This window comes from Zootoca vivipara, chromosome 1 (genome assembly GCF_963506605.1).
Source record: "Zootoca vivipara chromosome 1, rZooViv1.1, whole genome shotgun sequence".
Lineage (NCBI taxonomy): Eukaryota > Metazoa > Chordata > Lepidosauria > Squamata > Lacertidae > Zootoca > Zootoca vivipara.
Window position 1 is genome coordinate 87,702,332 of NC_083276.1, and position 20,566 is coordinate 87,722,897.

The following is a 20,566-nucleotide window of genomic DNA, read 5'->3' on the forward strand; positions in this document are numbered from 1 at the left end:
TCATTATGACACCAGCCGATTGACAGGTGGGAGGCACCGCCACCTGTCCAAATGGCCTGTAGGGTTTGTTTGTTGGGGGAGGGCAGGATTTGACCCACTGGCCAGATCCTGTTTCCAACCCATCCTCTAGGTTTTAATGCATATTTTTATATGCTCTTGTATAAAAAATATGAGCTTATTTTTTTCTTGATCTTCTATTTATTCATTTTAACATTTTTGTTTTCAGCTGAACCAAAACTTGAATGATGTCCTTGTGAATCTAGACAAAGCACAGGCAACAAGCACCTATCCTGTTAAAGCTCAGCCAAGGTTAGTCATTACTATATCTAGCATTGTGGGAAGGTGGGGGCAGGTCTGTGTTTGTGTTTGTCTTCTTCTCTTGACTACAGTCTTCAGTGCTACACTGGTTGTTAATCTTCTACCCCGCCAGACCAAGAATTGGCCCACCGAATGCTTTTCTTTCTGTGTGCTGTTACAGATACGGCAGCCACTGTGAGGGCACCATCTCCCATTACACACCAAACATCACATGGTTCTTAACGTTTGTTGACTATGGTGATTTGTGCACCTTTTTAAAAATAAAAAAACATAATAGTGTGTTTTGTTCAAAAGCAACATTTTGAAAAACAGTAGTGATTGAAGGGCAGGGAGGGGTGGGCAGCGTAGGAGTGGTGAGAAGCAACAAACATCTCTCCTGCTTTTTATGAATGGAGCTCTCAGTTATGGTTGTAACCTCCTTTTTCTCTGGCCCTGCTCCTGTGTTTTTAACAGCAGACTGACACACAGAAATTAACCACTGAAGCTTTTCCTGGTATGTCATACAGTGGTAGGAACAGGAAATTTCTTTGTGTTGGACCGCTGTTTTAAAGGCACCAAAGCAAGTCCACTTAACAGGGCGCCAACCTTTGGCACAATACCCTTGTTCTTGTGTCCTATTCATACTCAGCCTGTAGCTAAACCTAATTATGTGTACCTGAACTAATCACATATTCTTTCCCTGTTTCACCCCTGCCTTCCCCGCCTTTCCTCCCCTTCCTATGTTTTTCCTCCCTGTGTCAAATTTTAGATTGTAAGCTCCTTGGGGCAGACACCTGTTCATTTGTACTCTGTAAAATGCCTTGCACATTGATGGTGCTATATAAATAACAACAACAACAACAACAACAACAACAATAAAAATTAATAATAATAAACCTTATTCTCAGCTCTGGGGCTAAAGGCTGGCCCTTTGAGCTCCTTGACTCTGTTCCTTGCAGTCCATATTATTAAAAGCTGAGGGTCCCTGTGAAACACATGTTAACACACTTGTATGTTCAGTAAAAATGGATGGGGTTCAGGAAAAAATTATTGAGTTCTGCAGCCTTGAGGGATTAATATAGTTAAACAGATATGGTTTATTTCCAATCATCAAGATGAGAGCTGCATAGCTACACATACAAATCACAGGTTTTTTGTTCTCTTTCCATTCTGCCTGCAGCTGTGGCATCGAACCACACAGTGATTGCATTTAGACAATCATTTTCTCATCTTAATAAGGCCACAATATTTATGAGCCTTTTTGCATATCCATCCCCTTCACACCTTCCTTTTGAAGTCACTTTTCAGCAAGTTGTCTGAAATGGGAAACTGTGATTACCAGCTTTGGAACAAGGCAGGATATTAAACCAACTTTCAGCTTTGCTCCTTCTTCTCAGTCTTGTCACTGCTCTCATTGACATGGTATCTTGTTGACCCAGCCTTACATGTTGGGTATCCGTGGCATTGTTTTGAAGTGGTTCCAATTCTATGTGCACGTTCAGAGGGGGTAGCATTTGGGGTGGGCAGAAAGTATACTTCCCACCATTTGGAGTGCTGCAGGGCACAATTTTGTCTATTCAACATCTATATAAAAAGCAGGCATCCCCAAACTTCGGCCCTCCAGATGTTTTGGACTACAGTTCCCATCTTCCCCGACCACTGGTCTTGTTAGCTAGGGATCATGGGAGTTGTAGGCCAAAACATCTGGAGGGTTGCAGTTTGGGGATGCCTGATATAAAGCCAGTGGGAATGGAGATTTTGAGCATGGTGTCCTCATTTCTCCATAACATCTGCATCGGGTGTGACTCTGCAAGCCCTGGGGTAGTGTCTGGATGCAGCAGTAGGCTGTATGTGGGTCAGCAAACTGAGCTTGAATCCTGGCAAGATGGAGACCCCCCAGCTCCAAGAGACAGGTCAGTTGCCTGTTCTGGATGGGGTTGTGCTCTCTTTGAAGGAGCAGTCTAGGGATGCTCTTTGATCCATCTTTGTTGCTTGAGGCTCAGATGGCCTCAGTGGCTTGCAGAGTCCTTTACCAACTTTGACATGTGACAGCAGAGGCAGCTCATGGACTGAGATAGCTTAGCCACAGCGGCCCAGGAATGGATAAACTCATGACTGGATTGCTGTAGAAGTAGGAAAACCTTTGGGTTCCTGGAGGAAAAACAATCAAGGCCACCTAGCAGTTTCTGTTTTTGCCCTAACACTTTAAAGGACTTGTTCAGTGACTCGCTTCTCCTTTTCATTTGTAAAATAAATCCATTGTATCTTAGAGTTTTGTTTTGAACAAACCCAGCACAGCTTACGGCAGGGGTGTCAAACTCAAATTCATCGGGGGCCACATCAGCAGTTTGGTCACCCTCAAAGGGCCGATTGTATCTGTAGGACTATGTGTCCACTCTTTATTATCATAAATTATTGTCGCTGCATTCAATTATCACTTTTTTTGTAATAATGTAAGTAATAACTAGCTCTGAAAGCAGAAACATAGTCAGAATAATGGCAAGTAGATATTCAAATGTACAATTATTGTACAATTTATTGAAAAATGATTTTTGGTAACTGCACTGGGTGGTGGAGGCTCGCTAGGGTTTCATGCAGGACCTTTGCAGAGCTACTAGTACCTGGAGATGCTGGGGTCCTTCTGCATGCAGGACAGATGTTCTGCCAGTGAGCCACCACCCTTCACCAAAGGGACTGGCTGAGGTTGACTCACTGAAGCTGCTCTCCTGGCTCCAGGGTTTAAGGGCCAGAAGTATAAAGCAGCATCCTATGTTTCTGAGGAGAGGGAGAGGGAGAGGGAGAGGGAGGAAGGGAGGGAGGAAGGGAGGAAGGAAGGAAGGAAGGAAGGAAGGAAGGAAGAAAAGAGGGAGTGGGAGGGAGAGAGGAAGGAAGGAAGGAAAGAGGGGAGAGAAAGAAGAGTAGGAAATAAGGAAGAGAATAAAGAAGGAAAGAAAAAGAAAGAGGGAGAGAAGACGGAAAGGGAGAAAGAAGGAAGGAAGTAGAGGGAAAGAAAGAATAAGAATGAGGGAGAGGAAGAAAGTTGGGAAGGACGGAAGGAAGAAAGGAAGGAAGTAAGGAAGAAAGAAAGAAAAGAGGGAGCAGGAGGGAGAGAGGAAGGAAAGAGGTGAGAGAAAGAAGAGTAGGAAAGAAGGAATAAAGAAGGAAAGAAAAAGAAAGAGGGAGAGAAGACAGAGATAAAGAAGGAAGGAAGGAGAGGGAAAGAAAGAATAAGAACGAGAGAGAGGAAGAAAGAAAGGGAAGGGGGGGTCGCCGCCTTGATTCAGCGCCAGAAAAGAGCGCGAAGGGACCCAGGGGCAAAAAGCATTTCCCCGGCCCCAGCTGTTTGTCGGCGCTTTGTTGGCGCGGCGCTTCAGCAGCAAGGTCCCACTGCTGGGTCCCGCTGGCTGGGGCGCTCGGCGGGCCACATGACGAGGTCTGGCGGGCCGGATTTGGCCCCCGGGCCTTGTGTTTGACACCCGTGGCTTACGGGCACAAATAGGAATAAGGAGGAATTGGCTAGGGCTGTGTAAATACACACACTTCTCTTTCCTCACCCTCCGCTCTTAAGGAGAAGGTAGGCCTCACTCCTTGGATGAGATGGCCTCTGGCTCTCACCCAAATGCATGAGTGATGAAGCAATTTGGGAACTTGGACTCCCAGCTGCTTTGAGTCCCACATGCTGTGCTAGCAGTAATGAGATGAATGTGCCAAGACTGCATTAGGCAGAAGGAGAACTGTGGCTTGACTCCACCCTGCTTTGGCAAAATCAAATGGAGGTCAGTATCATATTTTAAACCCAACTGCTTTACGCTCACTCTGTCATAGGTGCACTGAATTAAATTAAACGTAGAAGCTAAGGAAAGTTTTCTAGCAGACCCCAGGGAGCTCGCGGCTCTCATACTCTCGGCAATGAGCTGAGCACTTTGTGTAACCTCCAAGATGTAGAGTGCTGGCGTATCGACCATGCATGAACACAGCTCTGTACAATGCTAAGTAAAACAGATGTTTGGTAAATGCGAAAAATCAAAGAGCAATGCATGAGACGAATGAGAGGGAGAGGCTGAACACGGATACAGTTTTATCAGTAAGCTTAGTTTATGCAGTGTACAAACAAGGACCACTCTAGATGTATAGTGCCATGAGGACAAATAGAGAAGATGCTAGGGCTAGCTTTTGGTCTCCAGATGTTGTTGAACTCCAACTCCCATCATGCCCGACTGCTGGCCATGCTGGGTGAGGCTGATGGAGGTTGGAGTAGTGGTGGACCTCGGGGTTTCATATTTCAGTGGCACCCTGTGCAATGCCTAAATGTGGTGCCTCCTCCCCCCACCTTGTTCCATTCTAAATCATAGCTGCAGCATCCACTGTGGCATCCCCAAGGCTCAGCACCCAGTGCAATCAAACTGGTCCTGCTGCCATAAATCTGCCTCTGGTTGGAGTCTCTTAAAATCTGGAGGGACACAGGTTAGCCAGCCCTGATTTAAATGTATAGGAACCCTGGAGAGAGCAATTTAGATGGACTCATTCCATTTTAAGGTTCATTTCTTCCTCATCATTAGGTTCATAGTGACATCAACTCCGATGTCATTTCAACACTACAGTTTTCTCTCTGGGGACACTTTGGAAGAAATGCTCTCATAATTGAAACAATATTTTTATCTTGTCCTGTTGCTCTTTGCATGAGGCCTGCCAGAATGATACCAGTTTATACCTGATAATAGGTTTGAAGCTTGGGAGAAACTGGTGAGATGGTAAAAAGAGCAGGTGGTCCCTTTACAATATTGTACCAATACTATGCACAATAATATGTGCAAGAATTTATTTTTAAAGTTAAAACATCCTGATTCTCAGAGCAGCCAGTAGACTAGGGGCAACCCCCCCTGGCAACATTACAAGAGGTTTATTTTTTGTGCCTCTAAAATTTATTTTTAAAATGTTGATAGAAGTTTTCTTTTACTGCTTCTGTGGCTCCCATTTACCCCCTAAATCTGCTTTAGGGGTTGGAGAACCCCCAGAACAGGTTTAGTGAGCACATGAATGTGTCATTTTGTGCACACATATCCCTGTTAGCATTCCTCTGAATTCCACCCATACATTTTACTTTACTTTACTTTATTATTATTATTTTTTAAAAAACAAACCCACTCCTGAGGGTTGTTGGCTGTGATTTTGTGACATCAAAAGGTTTTTGTGATCTCTCAAATATCATTTTTATTTTATTTTAAAATGCCACATTCAGTTATACACTTTGACATCTGGCCCTTGGAACGTTGACCATGGGCCAATGTGGCCCCCAGCCTGAAGAAGGTCAGCCATCCTTGCAGTAGACTGTGCAAAGGGCATGAAAGCCCACCCTAATAAACTTGTGACGGGATATGAAGGACTGGAAGTAAATACTTCTCAGGAGCTTCTGATTTCACCCCAAAACTGCCCCCCATGGTTGTTCAGCCCCCTGTTGGTTTTGTGGGGGTAGGTTCTCCATGGATTCATCTTACGGCACAACATCATTGGCGGCATTGCTGGAGGAAGGGGGGCGGGGGAGTGCATCGCCCCTGGCACCATGACTGTGGTGGGGTGCCATCGTGGTTGCCCCCCCCGGTCTGGGCACCACGCCCCTGTGGGCGGCATGCCACGCCCCCGGGATGTACGCCACCCCCCGGGGCGTGCACCTGCCATATCCCCGCTTGCTCTCCACCTGCCAGTGCTGGAGCATGAAGCTCTGCCACTGATTGGCGGAACGATCGCCTGGCACCTTAAGAGAATATTGATGCATTGTTAGGGCCATGGGTAAAGATATTTTGGAAAGGACTTGCACATTTGGCATTGTCTACTCTATGTGATGGTGGGGTCATGTGCCATAGGGTGATACCCTCAGGAGGTAACTCCCATGATGTTAGTGCAAGGTTTAAAGAAGACACGAGCTTATTCTTTTGTAGTCTCACACTATTGATATGTTGACTGATAGCCGGTGGTCCTTGGGTCACTCAGCTGGATTGCTTAGCTTCCTAGTTTTCAAACTCCACCATTGCCCTCCATATAACTTTGAGGTAACTTGGTAGTTCAATGATGGAAAGTAGCTTGCAAATGGAAAGCAACGAGCCCTTGATCTCTCCTCTTCCCATTTCCTGAATATTCACACAGCACTTAAAAGGATATTTTTCTACTGAAATTGTCCGGCGGACACCCCCTCTGCCAAGCTAATCAGATGCACACAGAGGGATGGCCCCATAGGTCCTCTTTGAATAAGTCTCTTCATGGTAACTACGTACGTTAGCTCATGCACGGAATCTTCACCTTTCTTTCACATTGGTTGAGCCGTGTTGTAATGGACATCACTTTCGTGTGCCGTCCTCAACAGAAAGAAAACTAAACTGTTCTCCAGGCTGAGGAAAAAGATGAGCAGGTACCAGCAAGCTCTGATTTGGATGTAAAAGCCAAAGGCCAGGCTGTATTCTAACAGCATATTGTTAGCTTGGTGACTGAAATGGAGTTTCTGCATGATCCAAATTGCTTTGTTTTGGAATTACGGATTGCATTGGTGTTTCTGAATAATCCTAATAGTGTTTTACAAATGCCTATAACCACTTCCACCCTCCTTTTGAAAGTTGGCAACAGAAGATATATGGACCTTTGTATTTCCCAAAGAATAAATGAGCATCTTGTGGTCTACTCACGTGCTGCAGACCTAACTACTGGAAGTTGCTTAAGACAGCAAATTGCAGCTGTGTCCCAAGGCCAGATTTGCTTTTAAGTGCAGGGAACTTCAGGAAAGCTTGTAGTGGACCAGGACAGACATAGGTTGGGTGGGAGGAGAGAGGGGAAAAATGGGAGCAGTCTTCTTCTCTCCCTCAAACCTTGTTGAAGATGAGTTTTTAGGTCTTCTGTTCTTCCTTCTTGAAAGTCTAACGAAAAATAATCTCATATCCTTTTTTTCTTTTCAGGACAGGAGCCAGTCAGTCTTTTAATCTGTTCCCTTATACTTCTTAAAAATAGTGCAGATGTTGGAGGATAACATTAGTTGGGTGGATGCTTAGGGGACATGGTGCTTGGTTGTATTGTGTTCATATACTAACTAGCTTGCCGAATTGCATGGTGGCTGGTATTACTGTGTAACTCTGAGTTTACAGAGAGAACTCTCAATTGCTTCCTTTTCGCTGTGTATGTCCTTGGATAAGATCTGAGAGCTAAAAGACCTTCAACCTCCTTGCTGAAACAAGAGTCCCTATGAGGATACATACAAGGCAGGAGAATGGTTGAGGTGTGAGTTGGTGACCCACCTTTTATTACTTGCTTCCTGCAATTCCCATATGAGGCTCTCATAAACAAACAGGTTAAAACCATCTTTCAAATATGTTTATCTAAAACTAAGTCCTACTGGATTCAGTGGGATTTACTACCTAGTATGAATGCTCAGGCATAGGCAGGCCCTGAGCATGTGTTTGCTGTTCTGTTGCTAGAGACAGTTTTCAAACATTCTCAACGATTTCTAAATACTGAGATGACACAATGTGGTGTGGAAATCCAGCACTTGTGATTGCTTTCCAAGAACAATGTATTTCAAAACAGCTTGTCTGCTCCGAACTTGAGCTTTATACTCCATGTTGTTTCAATATGGTCTGTTGCCCCCTATCTTGTTATGTGCCTGTAGCTATCACAGCTAACCAGTGGCTTTGGTGATTGAAATAATTATTGCGTAATATAGAGCATGGCGTGGGAGGATGAAAGACACTGGTGAGGTTAAAGGTTATATGCTTGATCTATTAGGAGCCCTGTTTAATGTCAATACCATTCTTGTTGCATTCTTAGGGGATAACAGCTTACTGTATTCAAAGGCCAATCTACATGTGGCATTAAACATACAGTTTGGTATTACATTATCAGGATCAAGACCCCAGAATGCAAGGAGAATGAACTCTTCTTCCCCTCCCATATCACAGACCTGATGAAATCTATTCCCCATGCAGCTGTTGTTTGACATAGGAAGAAAGTTCCCATGGACATCTTCCTGCAAGAGGCAGCAGCTTATGGAGCGAGTGATTTTTTTTCTTGGCAATTGTGGTGTGGGAGGCAAGAGTTAAATGGATAGACCCCATGTGTACTATGCCCACCCAAAAAAGCAGCTGCTGTTTACAGGTTTGTTTGCCTGGAAACTTCCATTTCACTGTATCTGAAGAAGTGTGCATGCACACGAAAGCTCATACCAAAATAAAAACTTAGTTGGTCTTTAAGGTGCTACTGAAGGAATTTTTTATTTATTTTATTATTATTTTACTTCGATCCAGACCAACACGGCTACCTACCTGTATTCTGCACCAAACTACATGATTATTGTCATGCATTCTTTTGCATTAAAAGTTTGTGCTATTAATGGGGCCCAGGCATCTGTTGCAAAATAATAATTAAAAAGGGTACTTTCCCTCATCCCTTAAGCCACCTCTAATAAAAAGCTCATTCAAATGCTGATATTCTCTCTCTCTCTCTCTCTCTCTCTCTCTCTCCAGTGACAGTACCCCAGCAAAACCAAACAAAACCCCCTCATCTCCACCTGATGGGACTCCCATCACCAGCCCTGAGACCAAGGCTATCAACCATGAGCCAGAGCCATCCACTTTGGAAACACCTGGGGGAGGCATCCCTAAGTCTCCATCTCAGGTAGTGAGGATTGCTGCTGCTGCTGTATTTTCCTTGAGGACATACATGACAATGTCATTCATGGTTGAGTTTCCTTGGCTGCTACTCTATGGAGAGTAATGGACTTTTCTCCATTTATGTCCACCAACAATTCTAGGCAACGTGTATCAACTAGTCTCTCCATTTCTCTCTAATGTTGTTCTTGCCTAATCCAGTTTCTTTATCTACAAATGACAGTACTTCCTCTTCAGTAGGGATTCTGTGTAGGCTGAGCTGGTCTTGCTGCGTAACAGGTATGGTACATAACTGTTTTTAAGCACAAGCAGAGGCTATAGATAAACTAAGAAAACCTGTACTGGCATGGGCAGCTTCTGGATCAACTGGTGGCACAGGATATCAGTTGAATCAGGAAGCAGAATATGGGAGTTAATTAGAATTTTTTTAAAAGGCAAATGGTTTTGCTAGTTAGGAAAGGTGGATTATGAACTCTTCCATCCTCAATGGACAAGAAACAGGTAAGTGAATTGGACCAGATATAAGATAATGATACTAAGAATGACATTTTGCATATTTCTTCTTCTTCTTCTTCAGCATGAGATGCACTATTGCCCAAAACCTGATCTTGACTTTTAAAGTGTAATGAGAGCATTTTGGGGTTGTCAGCTTTGCAGCCATAATGGCCAGTTGAAATCCACAACAATCATGCGAAGAGAACAACCTGTACATTGGCAGTTAGACAGTTGTAGGCCTTATGAGAAACAGACTACCTGAAAAGTCTTTGGTATGTCCTATGGTTGCCCATGCAACTGCTGAGGATCACATGAATTGCTGAACAGCAAAGATGGCAGTTCTCTCCTAGCAAAAAAGCTACAGCAGGAAAATGTCAAATGTCAAAATATTTATATTATGTTCCAAACATTAACTTTTTACTATTGCTGGAGTTATTTTGATTTTTATCAGAGTGTGAGTGGCTTTTATTTGGCCTTTTCTGTGTCCATTTTTTCCAGAGAACGGTAGGTTTGTTCTAGCAGTTAAAGCACCAAATACTATTTTGAGAACATTGTGCTTGTTAGAATGTTAACCCATGGGTGCTGAATTCTGGCTGTGGTATATCAAATGTAGGGCATGTTTCATAATATTTACTGTAACTGTAGATTTATGTAAGAGCTGCCTGTGAGAAGGAATTACAGTATAACTCTCTACACACTTTCACAGAATTCCGTGGGGCTTGGTCCCAGGTAAATGTGTCTTGGATGGTAACCTTAGTGTCCTAACAGAACCTAGCAGAACCATTGAAAGTGTTCTATGTACTGTATATAGCAGTATTTTTAAATACCCATGTCCTATCTTTTGAATAGGGCCCTAAACAATATGCCCAAATGAAGAAGTGGAAATTCTAATTGGAAATATTGTATGTTCTGAGAGTAACCTCTGTCTCATCTCAGTTATGTTAGGTCCAAGAAGGTGGTGGTTTGGAAAATAGTTAAAACTTGGATATATAGAAACTTGAGGTTTCCGTGTAGGTGTTCTGCTATGGAATGGAATTTACAGATGGCCTCTTGAGGTGCTCCCCGATGTACATCCCGCTCCAAACAGCTGATAGGTGGGATTTTAGTTTTTTTTTAAGGGTTAAGTAAGTAAAAGGGACCCAGGTGGCGCTGTGGTTAAACCACTGAGCCTAGGGCTTGCTGATCAGAAGGTCGGCGGTTCAAATCCCTGTGACGGGGTGAGCTCCCGTTGCTTGGTCCCAGCTCCTGCCAACCTAGCAGTTCGAAAGCACATCAAAATGCAAGTAGATAAATAGGAACCGCTACAGCGGGAAGGTAAACGGCGTTTCCATGTGCTGCTCTGGTTTGCCAGAAGCGGCTTTGTCATGCTGGCCACATGACCTGGAAGCTATACGCCGGCTCCCTCAGCCAATAATGCGAGATGAGCACACAACCCCAGAGTCAGTCACGACTGGACCTAAAGGTCAGGGGTCCCTTTACCTTTACCTTTAAGTAAGTAAAGCCTCAACTTTTACATCAGGGAGATGAACTGCACTTGTAGCACCTTCTTTCTGTGAGTGATTTCCATATCCAGTTAGGTATATGAATGTGAACCTCTGCTGGTGTATGTGATCCCAAGCATTTTGGGGGCAAGGAATTGAAGCACTGCTGACCCACAATCTACTGTATATAAAATAAAATAAATTCCTTCCAGTAGCACCTTAGAGACCAACTAAGTTTGTTATTGGTATGAGCTTTTGTGTGCATGCACACAAAAGCTCATACCAATAACAAACTTAGTTGGTCTCTAAGGTGCTACTGGAAGGAAATTTTTTTTTACTATGGCAGACCAACACAGCTACCTACCTGTAACTACCACAATCTATATGTTTGGGATACCCGTTGTTTCTAATTCAGACAAGAAATTATAAGCCCTCCTACCTGCCCCCCTCACAGGATGTGTCTCTCCTTTCAGCTCCCTCTCCCTGGGCTTTTCATTAACCCAGTCCTAACTCCTGACTCACTATGAGACACCCAAAACCACTGCAACTTGCTGTCTTTCCCGAGCTGATGAGGGGTTGGGCCTCTCTGGAAAGGCAGCCCTTCTTCCTCATTGCTGCTAGTTGTTTCTTCCTTGGAGCAAACCACAGCCTCACCCTCTCGGTGCCACCTGTGTGGTTGAAAACGACTTACAACAACAAACAACGCATGCATAAAAGTAGCCAAGACATAGTAAAATCTAAAACTCATTCATTTTTTGAAAAGGAGGGACAAAAACATTCCATTCCACAGAGAATTAAAATATTGCCTTCAGGTGTCTTTAAAAAAGAAAAGAAAAAAGCCACTTCCCTCTATCCCCCCCAAGGAAATACAAAAGAAACATGGTTTCCTATAGTGTCTAGAGCTGCCTTTCTCAACCTTGGGTCCCCAGATGTTCTTGAACTACAATGTGCAACATCTCTGACCACTGGCCTTGCTGGCTAAGGATGATGGGAGTTGTAGTCCAACAATATCTAGGGACCCAAAGTTGAGAAAGACTGACCTAGGGAACTTGCCAAGATAGTGTATTAACAGAAAAGACACATGGTGAATGCCGCCATCATCTGGTGGTTCCTTTTCAGTGCATAGTTCAGCTAATCATTGCAGGTTGGCTGTTTCATTTATTATGCTCACACATCAGAGACAGATCCTAATGGGCATAAAACAGTATTTTTAAACCAGCACATTAATTTTCCCAGCATATTTTTTTAAAGGAAATATAAGCATGCAGTAGTAAAGGCATTTCAGCAGGAAACCTATTATTCACTAAGAAGCATTCCTGACAAACCTTCTTCCATAGTTCAGGGGTTTATATCTGCAGATAAATGACTAAGTTGGGTGTGTTGAGGAAGAAGTAAAATCTGGGACTTTAATGTCAGTTTTGGAAAGAAGATTTCGTAATGTTGACACACTGGAGTTTAGCTAAGCACTAATCAGCTCAGCAACGAGTTGCTCTTAACCCCACCTCCTCATGCAAACAGCATCAAATATTTTAAAAATGCAGTCAGCTTCCTGCTGCATACCTGCATTTGCTTTGGTGCATTACTGTGCAATGAGAGATACAATATTTTTCTTCCAAAATCAGCATTCTTGTCTGTTGCTAGCCTGCCCATGCAATCTTGAGTTGTGCAGGTGGAAATAAGTTTATATAGAAAGATATAGGAAGAATCTGCCATTAAAACAGAAAGCAACATTAGATGTTTTTTAGAGGCACACAAAAGTGGACAGTGCACCCGATTAAATGAAAAATGTAACCTATTGCCTAACAAAATCAAATTTTAAAAGTTAGTGCAAGCCAAAGTACAGACCTCAGGGGGAAAGATATAAGCTATGGCCAGATGATGTGACAGAATGTAGGGGAAGGTGGGAAATCCACTTCCATAAAAGGAAACTTCTTGAACTCTAAAGGAACAAGTTGACAGCATGTCAGGTTTGAAGCTCCCCTTCGCAGAGCCAGAAAGGTATTTACTTTTTTTTAAAATACTTTTTATTAAATTTTCCAATTAAAACACAATTCAATTATTTCAATTACATCCAATTATACACATACATATCAAGCCAAATATTATGCCAAATCATAAAAATTTTTAGGCTTCCCATGCTTCAATGTCTGGGGCTTCTAGATAATTATTCGCACTTTACAAGGTATTTATTTACATATGTACAAAGCACAGTTCCCGCTCTGACATGTCTCCTTCCTCCGACTCCAGAGCATTCTCGGGCAGTTCCCCGACACAGCACTGTCTCAAACTTAGATAATCTCCCTGTCACTACAAAAGTGGATGAATAAGAATTGATCACTTGCATGCTGAAGGTGTGTTCTTGTTGGAAATCTAGAATGACTTCACTGGACACAGTGCAAAAAATATTTTCTTAGGTTCTCCAAATAAATGTAGCAGCATTTGAAGATGGCATGTGAGGAAATGCAAGTGTGGAAGACACATTGCTCAGCTGCAGCCAGAAGTCTGCCCTACTGAGAGGATATGGTTTCCATTTGATTTTTAGACCCCAGTAGCTGCTGATAAAGTGATTGTTAGGTAGTGGGGAGGAAGGCGTAACACTACTTTCCAGAGTTTTAAAAAGCATGAGTAGGGTGTGCGAGAGGGAAGATTGCAGTGCAGATATAACACCCATGTTGCCTTATAAAATCAGGCAGTGGTCTTTCCTAAGAGTGCTGGGCCCTGGGCATGCCAGTTCTTTTTATACTGAAAACCAAAATGTAGGTTGTGTCTGTTGTTGTTAACAATGGATGTTTCCATTATTAAAAATCCACTCCAGGTTTTCTCCCAAGTCCCCAACCCCCAATTTCAGAAGCCTAATTTAGATTTCCTTCCACCAGTTATATTTAGTGTTGCTATTGTTAAAGCAATTAGGAGTATTACATTAGTCTTGCCATTCTGCTGCCATTTGCCTGGAGATCTTCTGGTTGATCTGAATTTACCTTCTGCATGTGCTGGAATTTCTGCAGCTTTTGATTATCAGCCAGTTGACAAACATATGTATGAAATGGCAGCACCATCTTGTGCATTAAATGTAGGTCTGCAGTTAAAAGAGTTACATCCAGAGATAAGCCACTGTGTTACAAGAAGCACTAAAAAGTAAAGTGTGTGAATCACATGAGTCTGTTATTTTTTGGCACTTTTGTGACCTGTGAAACTAGCCAGATTGACTGTTGAAGACCCCAGTATGTAACTTAGCTTGCTCCTGCTAAATTGTCTTCAACACTTCGGAAAACTAGATCTTTTCTGCTAGGCAGGGCAGCATGACAAGAGTTTCACACAATATATTGACTGGGAAGCATTTTTTTAATGGTCAAGTAGCACAACACAATTGAAAACCAACCTACTGCTCTGATATTGCATCTAGAAATTCCAGCTAATTTAGGTTTCTTAGTATGTTTGGTTGAAAGCATGACACCTGAACACCTGAGAAAGGAGATGGAAGAGAAGAAAATCTTGATGTAACCAATCCAGATGGTATGACCCCCAAGTGTGGCCTATGATGTTAAAGAAAAATAAGAGCTGCAATGTAACTTGTCGTAGGAGAATATGGATTCCCAGACCAGCATAATTGTTATTTTTGTGACATTTGTGGTTATTTCACAGGAATGCTGTGACTCCAAAAAGAATTGGACCCTGATTTCTTTTGGTTTGTATCTCAGCAATATTTAGGATGCAGAAATGTCTTTGTGACGCTGAACCAAGGTCACTTATAAAGAATGGGTTTAATATATCCGGACGCCTGTTTTTAGGAATCAGTAAAGCTGGCTTGGGTATCTTCTTTCTCTGTAGGCAGACAGATATTGCTGCCACGAGTAATGCTGCTTTCTCTGCTGGCTCCTCAGCACTTTTTTTTTTGTAGTATGTAAACCCCCTCCTTGTCCTCCAGAAGGTTGCACAGACTCTAATTATGTATGCATGACCTATCTTATGCATATTAATTGTGTTACGCTTCTCCTCTGCAGAAGGGAGACCTGCCCACGACTGAAGTGTAACTAATGATGCAAAGCCTTCTTTTGGAAGTGTGTGATTGTTTCTCCCTCCTCCCATGTGTGGACAACCCCCTAGACCTCCTTCCCCTCTAGTTGTGTGTGTTTTGTATTTAGTTTTTGCTAACCTGGTTCCTGTCTCTGGTTTTTTGGGTGTTGCTGTCTGTGCCGTCGCCATGTGTTCGCTTGCATGCAGTTGCGGAAAGGCCCTCCCGTGCCGCCACCTCCAAAACTCACTCCGTCCAAGGAGATGAAGCAGGAGAACATCATCAACCTGTTTGATGACAATTTTGTCCCAGAGATCAGTGTGACAACCCCCTCACAGGTTAGCTTCTCCTTCTTCCCTGCCCTCCTTTGCCCCTTCCTCTATCCGCTTCACCTTAACTTTTTTTTTTTTTGGTCCTTTCCTTATTAGAGGTGTCAGGCCATGAAAACTGCTCAGTGCATGGTAAAGTGAATGTGTGGGAGGGGCCAATGTGATTTGAACTGGGCAAAAGGGCCAGTGAGTTTCCTCACCACATATTACTGGCTCAGAAACTGTATCTGAGGTAGATGGAGGCAGAATACTTGGAGAGATTCCATCATTTTCCAGTGTCTTTCATCAAAGCCCTGGAGATTAAACCTATTTCTCCCAGCTAAATAGGAGAGTGAGGCTGGAAGGCATTATTATTTCAGGACATTGTGTCCCCATTCATATATATATTAAATACCCTCATGTGAAGTGGTCCCAGTTCTGCAGCCAAGTGGAGGAAATGAGGTTTGCATCAAGGGCATCCATCCCCACCCTTTAGAACAAACTTTCCTCCTGAGGCCCACATTCCATTTCTGGGGAACTTTTTGGGGGGTCTGGGAAAAAGTGGGTGGAGCACAGAATCTAGGCCAGGCATCCCCAAACTTTGGCCCTCCAGTTGTTTTGGACTACAATTCCCATAATCCCCGACCACTGGTCCCCTTAGCTAGGGATCATGGGAGTTGTAGGCCAAAACATCTGGAGGGCCGCAGTTTGGGGATACCTGATCTAGGGTAAAGTTCAGAAGCTCTGCCCACATTATTTTTCTTAGAGTGAGGAGGAATTGTCTGGATGGGGCCCCCTTCATAATTGGGCGCTAGCATGGTCACCCTGGCTCATACCTTACTTCCCCTCACATGGCTGGGGGATTAAGAATTGTGAGATTCTTAAATATATGAATGTGGACTATGCCTCACAGTGGTAACTTGAAACACCTGTGCGATTTTAGCTGACTCCAAGAAAAAGGTGCTTTCTTTTCTTATTGATAAGAGTCTGAGAGACAAATGGGTTTTGTGTTAGGGACTTTGGATGCTTTCATGCACCAACCCTAGACAGGTCATGGCCCAGGGCCTACACTTAATATTTTTTTAAGTCACTAGCATCTGCCCACCTCTTCAGAGTCTCATGGCCTCTCAAGCTACTATTGTAAAGCTTGAGAAACTGATTGAAAACAAAGTATTCTATGGATGGATGGATGATATCCACCACCTTGCCCCTTCCCAGGGATGCTTTAATTCTAGCCCCTGTGAGGGAAGAAGGAAGAAACAACAGCCTGACCAGTTTTCTGGCTACATTCTCACAACTTGTACCATCACCATCACCATCACCATCATCATCATCAACAACATTGTGATGTATAATTCCCCCCCCCATTATTCATAAAAAAATTGACACCTCTAGCAGTTCTGTTTCCTGATTCCGCTCTTCCTTCCCTACCTCAGCGCGGTGGCCTGCGGCTTTTACCTCTTCCTCCTGTTCGACGGCCGAAACATTGCGTGAGGGGCCTGGAGTTGGGAGAAAAGGCAAGTGTAGGCCACAAGTTACAAGGGTTGTGGGATTACCTCACAGTCGTGGGGATACAGGTCATAGTTCTACAACAGATTAGGATTCCTTATCAAGGGTGGGGAGCAAAGGAAGATATTAAGCTGCCATTTAGCTAGCTTTAAACCTGATTTTTTCTTTTAAATAAAAAGTAGGTCTTGGTCATTGCTAGAAACATTTATTGGAATGTTCTGAAACAAATTAACACAGAAATGAGCACCAAGCGTGGTTTTATGTCTGGCCATTTAGTAGCAACCATACATATATGGGCCAGTTCTAGTAGAACAGGGTGTGGAGCTCTTTGAAAATGATGGGAATTGGAGTCCAAAAACATCTGGAGGGCTTCTGGTTCCCCACTCTTGCAAGGGTGGAAACAAAAAGCAGCAGATCGCAATATCTCTTGGCAGATGACCAAAGAGAAGGTTCAGAAGTACAAAAGAACTACAAGGGGAAAAAGAGGACCCTGCAGGGAAAAAGAAGGCTTGTAGTACAAAATAAAATAGGTTGTTGGGAGTAGTGTGTGGGAACAGTGATTTGTTTACATTTGAGAGAGAGAAATAAATGAGCCTGCCTAGGATATCTTAGACTAAGGGACTTTTGGAAGAATGCCTGTGGAAAAACACCTGTTAAAAAATGTTACGTGAAAATGCAAAATCAATGATGAGCAGATGACAGAATTAGTCTCACCACGAGGTATTGCGAGATTATTGCTTCATGTGTCAGATTCTGGACAGCATTAGAGGCTATCCAAATTTTTCTTAATTTAGTATAGTTTTAAATAGGTGGGAGAATGAAATTTGAAGCAGAAAATTCCCAGATGCACTGCTAGCCCTGCAAAAAGGATCTCACCAGCTGTTGGTGGCACTTTTCTTTTTTTATGAAAATCCTGATATGTAGGCGGAGTGGTTTTAAAGAGGTTTCCCACATCATATTAGTCGTTGGTAACATGCAATAGGCCGAATTTATGGCTTTCAGTGAAATGTACCAACAAGCATTGCCTTTTCTTTTTGATTTTTCTTCCTAAAGACAAGCGCTCAGAGATAGCTCCATGGGGAGCTAGGAAGGAGAGCAGAGGCTTTGAATTAATGGAGAAGCAGAGACTAAAAGTGAGAAGAGTTGCACTTTGTAGAGTCTTTTGGTCAAGGGAACCAAGGGGCTGCATTCAGTGTAGGAATTCTGTCTGTACATCCCCCATTCATTTTGTTATCTGAGAAAGCCGTGGGCCACTGAGCAGCCTTCCTACCTTGTCCACACCTATCTTTTCCTTGTAGCATGCCTCAACAACTCTTACACCATGTTTTATATCATACGTTTCTGTGTAAAAACACTTGCCTAAACAGAGCATTCAGCTTGGGACTCAACCAGCATGGAGAACACCTGACATGTACAGGTTTCAAATGGATGGGTTTGATTCCTAGATCAGAAACCATAGGGAAAAACCTATGATCAATGTATTTCATGTACCATATGTGAATTTTTCTGTGTGTGTGTGTGTTGGGCTAATTATTTGGGAGGAGAGGGAGGGCAAGCTAACAAGAAAGAGGAAGCCTCGGCACTTGGTGCAGGTGACTCTGGGGTGACAGGTAAGCTTCTAGCATGGCTGTACCCTTTTGACCTCAATTGTTTTTTTAGTCAAGCACAGAAAATGAATACCTAGAAGGTCTTGCTTCAGTGGTGTAACCTACATAAGAAATACTTAGGTGATCTGCTGTGAGTATTGTGTAACCTTTTAAAATCTAAATCTATTGGAGTTGAGATTATAAGACAGAAAACCGCCTTCATTGAAAGCTTGTTCTGATACTGGTAGGAACTAGTGAATGACACAAAAAAAAGTTAAAGTTGAAATATAAACTGCTGCTGCTTGGAAAGTGTGCGGAAAAGAATGTGCTAGAAGTTTCTCTTTTGAAAGTATGTGGATATATCAAACCGATAAAGGGTTTTGCTTGGAAACAGCAGCAATATAGTTTTGCCTCAGTTGGTGCATTTTCGTTAGTTTTCACCAGATATCCTAATAATTCAGAAATGTTCACTGCTGTGCCTTGGTTTGGTAAAGAAAGGTTACATTGCATTACTTTGCCTTAGGACCAGAAGAACTATCAAACAAGTTGCTGAAATATTTGGACAGAGCTCCTTTCAGAAACAGCAAGCTGGGGGAAAAGGGGTGCCTTGTAAATCATCTTTTTAGGAATATGGGCATTAGTCATATTCCTAAAGTTTGAATGCTGCCACTGATGTGCTAATTTGCAACCCCAATAGAATTGCTTCTAGTTAATAAATAACCTCCTGACTAAAAAGGGACCTTTTGGCTAGAGATATAACTTGAAATGTATATAATAGAGAACTGGCACAATTCATTAATATTGAAAATAACGTCCAAATAATGGATAGCATTAGAATATGGGCAGGGGGAACAGATTGCAAAAGTTAGGATCTTAAACAAGGAATCTACTGTGTTTCTGACTATGATGATACAGATTTGCTGCTGTGAGGCTCATAGAGAGGCTTCCACTGAAAAGGCCGTGCACATCATACATAGTTTCCTTCTTTTAAGAAGTGCCTAAAGCAGTGGCATAGATGTGCTGAAAGTTGCATGTGCAAGTATCTTGGGTAGGATTTAGGGACGCTGTTTGGAAAGATCACAGGTGATGGTAACCTGAAGAAGACCCCTTATACGCTGTCTAGAGCTGCTACATGATAAATATAATGGATGGTAACATGAAAAACTGCTCAGGCTCTGTGGAATACTGATGCTTTGTTTTCATGGCTGCGTTTCTGCAAAAGTGTTGAGCGTACTGTGGCCACTGGGCATATGTGAGCATTCGTTGCTTGTACCATACAGTTGTATGCATCTTTTTTTTTGCACCTTCAGCTCCTGGGTAACACCTTCTGCATACCAGCCTGCTTCCTATACCTAACTAATACACAATACTGCTTTTCTTCCTTAATGCTGCAAGTTTGATGCCCCTGGGCCCTTCCAGGAGGGAGCCAGCCTGTTGGATTTTGATTTTGATCCCATTAAACCTGATAACAGCCCTGTAGGGAAGTCGCCTACGCCTGCTGCCCAGGTTGGTTTACTGCTGTCATTCCTCCATGAAATGTTAGACAATATAGACCTCATCAGTCATGATGGGGATGGGTGTGCATGTATGTATTCATAGCAACAGAAGTACACGTGGAGACTTACAAAATGGTATCTACAGAGTCTCCTGAAGATTCGCATTAATAACCGAAGCTTATGCTTTTTAGGTGTTTCATGTACACTAACTTGGTAATTCTTAGAATAATCTTGTAGAGCAGCGCAGTGTTGTTTATACTACACTGCTGATCAGGGAGCTGAGACTTGAAGAGACTGACTTGCCTAAGACCATCTAGGAGTCCCTGACTGAGCTGAGATTTGAACCACAGATTTCCTGCAACCAGTTATGAGTCAACTTTGGTAGGCATCTTGTTGCCTTGTTGCCATTATTATTATTTTGACTGGGAAAGTAATCTGTGGATTCTGTATACTTAATACATAATATCCAGTAGGCAAATGCATGCTGCAGCTGAGTTTCTCCCTCAGGTACCTAGCATATCAGAAGTCTGCTCTACAGTAACTTGCAGCAGAGCTGAAATTTCAGTGTGGCTCCTCCTCTTATGCTTTCTAAAAACAACAACTGAATACATTTTTGTTTTGACGAACTTTTCCAGCCGGATGTAAAAAGGTCTCTGCCTTGGGTGTTCCTTTCGTATTGTTCTTAAACCGATCTGCACCTGGATTTTTGTAGTGTTCTAAAAACTAATTTTTAGCTG

At 42.9% G+C, this 20,566-nt stretch overlaps 1 protein-coding gene across 12 annotated transcripts in view; it reads left to right on the top strand.

The window, feature by feature from the left end:
* The window catches only part of BIN1 (bridging integrator 1), a 118,725-nt gene that overhangs the window by 82,298 nt on the left and 15,861 nt on the right, over positions 1-20,566 (top strand). For 4 of the 12 annotated variants that reach the window (XM_035128395.2, XM_060278535.1, XM_060278549.1 and 1 more), the window contains 4 exons: positions 227-309; positions 6,656-6,700; positions 8,799-8,949; positions 15,140-15,268. In XM_035128395.2, the coding sequence (XP_034984286.1) occupies positions 227-309; positions 6,656-6,700; positions 8,799-8,949; positions 15,140-15,268 (408 nt within the window). Of the gene's footprint in view, positions 1-226; positions 310-6,655; positions 6,701-8,798; positions 8,950-15,139; positions 15,269-16,674; positions 16,756-19,728; positions 19,840-20,566 lie in introns of all 12 variants that reach the window. The other 8 variants (XM_060278544.1, XM_060278556.1, XM_035128444.2 and 5 more) reach the window with 5 other exon arrangements.